Source organism: Trichechus manatus, unplaced genomic scaffold (assembly GCF_000243295.1).
Source record: "Trichechus manatus latirostris isolate Lorelei unplaced genomic scaffold, TriManLat1.0 scaffold00294, whole genome shotgun sequence".
Lineage (NCBI taxonomy): Eukaryota > Metazoa > Chordata > Mammalia > Sirenia > Trichechidae > Trichechus > Trichechus manatus.
Genome location: NW_004444230.1, coordinates 1,541,148 through 1,547,191, shown reverse-complemented (window position 1 = coordinate 1,547,191; position 6,044 = coordinate 1,541,148). Strand labels below are relative to the sequence as shown.

Genomic DNA, 6,044 nt, shown 5'->3' with positions numbered 1-6,044 from the left:
GGATCTAAACCACTGTGCCACCAGGGCCCCCTAATACATAAAGCACTTCCTAAAAATATATTAGAAAAAAGAGCAACAGCCTGATAAAAAAAAATAAAATGAAATATTTCCTCACTGTATGAAGATGCTCAATCACATTCATAATCAGGTAAATGAAATTTCTCTCCTTACCTGTTAGATTGTCAAACATTCAGACTTTGACAACATTCTCTGATGATGAGACTGTGGGGAAATAGGCATGCTCATACTTTTCTGGTGAGGATTTGACAATATCCAGCAGCATTATTCTTTGACCCAGCTATCCCAATTCTATGAATTATCCAAAAGATACTCAGGCAAAAATATGAAAATATATTGCACGTAGTTGTTCGTAGGAATGCTATCTGTTAAATAAAAAAACAAAACAAACAAACAAATAAATCAACAAAAAAGTGGACACAATCCAGATAGCCTTCAGTGGGGTACTGGTGGATAAACTATGGTGCGTTCCCATAATGGAGTACTATTCAGCTGTAAAAAAAGAATAAGAAATATCATTATATACTACTGTAATATATTATTAATATAGTATACATATTTCCAGGATATACTATTAAGAGATGACAAAGCATGGTAGAGAAAAGTGTGTAGAGTGTTCTAAAATTTGTCTAAATTTATATTTGAGATATAAATATAAAAACTGTATTTGTTTACATTAAAAAAATAATGAAAGAATAGAGAAAGACGAGAAGAGAAAATAGGAAGAAAATACATCTGCTTTCAGCCAAAATGGAGGAGCAGGAAGTGGATTTATCCCCCTGCCGGAAACAACTGAAAAACCCAACAGAAGGTGTGAAACATGGTTATTAGACATTGTCTGCCACTCAGGGCAGGATTCTTATGTATTAAACAGAGGAAACAAATGTATTGCCTCAGTTTATTGCTTGAAGAGCCTGTAATCTCCCTAACTTGAGGAAATGGAGCTGGGAGTAGGAGAAACCAAGGAAGCTAGAATTCATAGGGCAGAATACCAGAGAGGTGAGAGCTGCACAAGAGCTCCTGAGATCTGCAGAAGGCCCACCTCGAGTCTTAGTCTGAGCACTGATCAGTGCAACATGTAAAGAAGCTACCCAAGGACAGGGAAAAAAGATGTCTTTTTTCCCACCACCACCAATAAATAGAAGAGAGAATAATCCTTGGAGCTCACACAGGGCCAGAAATAGTTTATGTTCCCACAAGCTAGAGTTGAAAACCTTGTAATTCATTGGTCATTGGTAAAAAATACTCAGAAGAGTATTGCCTCAGGAGTGGGACACATTTTTGCCCTAGGCTAGACTAAAAGCTGCTCTGGTCCTGCCTAACAATGCTTAAAAGCAAGCCTAGAAAGGACCCAACTGTTAAATAACTTAACTGTATCCCAGAACAATCAGTTAATTGGACTCCATCAAAATTTAAATTTTAAAAAGGTAAGCCACTGACTTCTAAAAATATTTACAGAACATGTATTTGACAAAGGCTTTATATATAGAATATACAAAGTACTCTTTTCACTCAATAATAAAAAGACAAACAACCCGACCGCCCCCCTCCCCACCCCCCAAAAAGGGCAAAGGATTTGAATCAACACTTCACCAAAGAAAATTAGGAGAATGCAAATTAAAACCACAATTGGATGACACTATACACCCTCTAGAATGGTTAAAATTTAAAAAGACGGACCATATCAAGTGTTGGTGATGATATGAAGCCATTGGAACTCTCATACAAGTTGGGAACATAAAATGGTACAAACATCTTGTAAAACAGTTTGACAGGTTTCTTTTTTTTTTTTGTTTATACTTGTAGTTTAAGTGAAAGTTTACATTTCAAGTTAGTCTCTCATACAAAAATTTATACATACGTTGTTATGTGACCCTAATTGCTCTCCCCATACTGTGACAGCATACCCCTCCTTTCCACCCCTGATTCCCCATGTCCATTCAACCAGCTCCTGACCCTCTCTGCCTTCTCATCTCACCTCTGGGCAGAAGCTGACCATTTAGTCTCATATATCTTCTTGAGCTAAGAAGCACTCTCTTCATGAGTATCATTTTATGTCCCACAGTCCAGTCCAATCTTTGTCTGAAGAGTTGGCCTCAGAAATTGTTTTAGTTCTGGGCTGACAGAGAGTCTGGAGGCCATGCTTTTCGGGGTTCCACCAGTCTCAGTCAGACCGTTAAGTCTGATATTTTTACTAGAATTTGAGTTCTGCACCCCATCTTTCTCTTGCTCCATCAGGACTCTGTTGTTTCCCTGTCAGGCAGTCATTGGTGGTAGCCGAGCACCATCTAGTTCTTCTGGTCTCAGGCTGATGAAATCTCTGGTTATGTGACTCTTTCTATCTCTTGGGCTAATACTTTCCATGTGTCTTTGGTATTCTTCATGCTCCTTTACTCCAGGTAGTTGGGACCAATTGATGCATCTTAGATGGCCGCTTGTAAGCTTTTAAGACCCCAGACACCACTCACCAAAGTAGGATGCAGAACATTTTCTTAAGATTTGTTATGCCAATTGACCTAGATGTCCCCTGAAAGCATGGTCCCCAGACCCCTGCCCCTGCTACTCTGTCCCTCAAAGTGTTGGATTGTATTCAGGAAACTTCTTAGCTTTGGTTTAGTCCAGTTTTGACAGGTTTCTTAAAGAGTTAAACATACACCTACTATATGATATAGCCATTCCACTCCAAAGGAAATGATCATCAGGAGCTACTAATATCACAAAAAGGGGGATAATCAGACAATATGTGCCTTCTGAAGAAGCTCACTTCGTTACCTATGAAATGGTCTTTGACAAATGAAGAAAATGCAGAACAGAATTTCAAATTCTCATGTACTCCAGACTGTCTGGAGCCATGGAGGCTGGATGAACCCCTGAAACTATTGCCCTGAGATAATCTTTAAACCCTAAAGTGAAAATATCCCCTGAAGTCTTCTTAAAAATAAACAATAGTTTAGCTTAACTAGTAAAAAAAAATGTCTGCTTTGAGCATTGTGCTCTTTCAAGATCTATCTATATGGGATCAGATTGACAACAGCAACTCAAAAGATTAGATAGGAAGCTTAGAAGGCAGTGAGTTTATGCCAATGGGGGAGAACAACTCAGAAAAGCAGTGTGAGAATGGTTGCACAACTTGAACAATGTAATCAATGTCACTGAATTGTACACGTAGAAACTGTTGAATTTGCGTATATTTTGCTATGTATATTCTCAACTTCAACAACAAAATAAATAAAAATTTAAAAAGTCTTTGGGTCCTGCAGATCCTTTGAGATATAGTCTCCCATTAGCAGTTTCAGCCGTTCTCTGGGTGAGTTGTGTTGTAATTTAGCTTTAGTTACTAGCCTGTGGCAAAGAAGAGAGGAAGAAGGAGATGCAGATGGGAGGCTGTGTTGTCTTTTAAGACTGAGGCCTCTGCATCATCTTCAAGAAAGGAGATAGCACTAGACTTCAATAGGAAGGATTGAATGGGAATTCAAGATCTTCAAATACGTTAACTCATATGTCCCCAACCCATATTTCAGGGTCCCATTCTTTCCCAATTAGAGACCTGACCTTGGCGTGACAGAACTGATTAGAGTGATAGAACTACCACCTCTGGAGCTCCATGACTCCTATGATTAAGTCCTCGGCTTGGTCCTCAGTTTTATCTGCCTTGTGGATGCAGGAGATGAGGGTCTACTTATATGCTACCATTAAAACCTGGCTTTCAAATCTATCCTTTCATTCTGATTTATCACTCTCAGCCTTTCATTATGGTTTTCCAAATCAACACCTCTAGCTTCTGACATGCAATTCCATTATCCTTATACTTTCACATATATATCAGAAAGATGTTGTGTCATAGAACATTAATTGTTCACAGTCTTTACAAAAAATTTTTTTCTACTTTTTGTCCATGCACTCCTGAGAATTTCAATTTTGTTAACAACTAAAGAGACTGCTCATGAAAACTAGGCTGTGACCAATGTGACTTAGTCTCTGTTGTAAAATTGACAAAGCTATCTTGTCCATCCTACAATTGTCCAGACTGAATATCAAATCTTAAAGAAGAGCACAATCACACTGGATTTTCTATTCAGGAAAGTAATAGTTTATTCTGGCATAGAGAGGTGATGTATTTGGGGAGCAGGAATTATAAAACAGAAACTTCATTGGACAACCAAGAGAAAAGACTAAAAATCTGTGATGTAGAAGTACTGAAACTAATCTTCAACTTCTTGAGCTTGATGGCCTGTTGCCCAAAACTTAAAAAAGAGAATTTGTGGAGAATTTGTCAATTCAATAGTTGGTATATCATAAGAAATTCACGTTTGAATGTAAGGGAGAGGTCCACAAGGAAAAGGATTTGGACTGAGGCTCAAATGTGCTCACAGAGTCAATGGCCTGTGGTTAGCCCATTAAAATCATGAGACACAACTTGCTGAGCAACATCAAACCCACTCCATGTGTCCTAAAGATCAGCATCACAGGAGGGTCTACATATGTGGGAAGAGAGGTGGAGGAAGAGATGGGTCCGGGGTGGAGACCTCAGCAGCAAGAGGAGGCGCAGCAGGTGGGGCGAGGACAGGTGGAGATGACACAGGTTGGGCGATAGCAGGTGGTGGTGCAGGAGACTTGGCCACAGACTGGGCGGAGGCGGCAGCGGGGGCGGCAGCAGCTGGAGATGCAGCAGCTGGGGTGGCAGCCGGTGGGCTGGCAGCACACAGACCGGCAACACTGGGGCCTGCAACAGCTGGACACACAGCAGCTGGGGCGGCAGCAGGTGGTCCTGCAGCAGGTGGTCTGGCAGTGCTGTGGCCTGCAGCAGCTGGACACACAGCAGCTGGGGTGGCAGCAGCTGGACACAGAGCAGCTGGGGTGGCAGCAGCTGGACACAGAGCAGCTGGGGCGGCAGCAGGCAGTCCTGCGGCAGGTGGTCTGGCAATAGATGGGGTGGCAGCAGGTCTCCTGGCAGAGGTCTTGGCCACAGCCCTGGTCAGAGCAGACGGAGCCACAACAGGAGTTGACCATGGTGTCAGAGGGTGGAGCTTCTGGGAGTGTTTCCAGGTGAGTGAATTTCTTGAGTTTGGGCGTCTCCTTACTCCATGCCACCTTTTATATCCTGCCAAGGGCCTGCTGCCATCAAGTGTAGTTCTCTTCCTTGTTACTGTTTGTCCTAGTAAATAGGCAATTATCAAATCAGGCAAGTTTGTTTTCCTGGTTAAATTTTTCAAGATGGATGGAAAACATTGTTTCCTTTCCCTGATGTGTGAGGATTCATCCCGTCCCCTCTTCCTCATTCACCTCTTATGTGCCTTTCTTGGTTCAGCTTCCTCCAAGAGAGCTGTCACATGACATTCTGTCTCTATATGTGTCAGTCTTATTTTGCATAACACATCATGTCTATACTTGGGTGACAATGATTCTTATAGGTCCACAATTCTTTTTGGTGATCTGGAGGATAAAACTATGTTTTAATCTGATAGCTCATGCACTGGGTCAGGGGGGCAAAGAAGATTTGAATGTATTACCTGTGAAACAGGATCACTGGCATGTGAATCAGAAGATTATTTAGGACAGACCCCCTCCCACTGTGAATCATAACCTTTTTTTAGACTTTTGATGGGAACTGTTTTAAACAGGAAAACTAAGTCATAAAATTTTGTTGTTTCTTTTTCTCCAGAAACAAAACTCAGTTTTAGGACCTCTTAGGGAAAGTTGGCTACAGAGATAGCTAGCAGCTCTCTATAAGGTCCAGGTCCCTCAACTCCCTGCTCCGTGAGGCTGATTTTCCTTCTGACTCTGGCTTACAGTCCTTCAGGTTTTAACAGGGCATATTGATTCATATCCACTGCTTCCAAGTTTTGCTTGCCAGCCCAAGTTTAGCTTGCCCAGTGTCCTTGCCTCTTAACTCTAATTCACACCTGACCATCTTGCTATCTCTGTTGAATTGCTGGGCTCTGAAGATGCCCTACACCCTTCTGCTTCAATTACTTCATTACTTGATCAGATTGCACGCTCTAGGTTTTTATATTCAAGAAAGGAGA

At 41.4% G+C, this 6,044-nt stretch overlaps 1 protein-coding gene across 1 annotated transcript in view; it reads right to left on the bottom strand.

The window, feature by feature from the left end:
* The window catches only part of LOC101358721 (keratin-associated protein 4-9-like), a 9,906-nt gene extending 4,878 nt beyond the window's left edge, over window positions 1–5,028 (bottom strand). Inside the window, exons 1-2 of the mRNA XM_012559677.1 lie at window positions 4,551–5,028; window positions 3,357–3,360 (exon numbers count right to left, since the gene is read on the bottom strand). Of these exons, the coding sequence (XP_012415131.1) occupies window positions 3,357–3,360; window positions 4,551–5,028 (482 nt within the window). The remainder of the gene's footprint in view (window positions 1–3,356; window positions 3,361–4,550) is intronic.
* Between the last annotated feature and the right edge of the window lie 1,016 nt (window positions 5,029–6,044).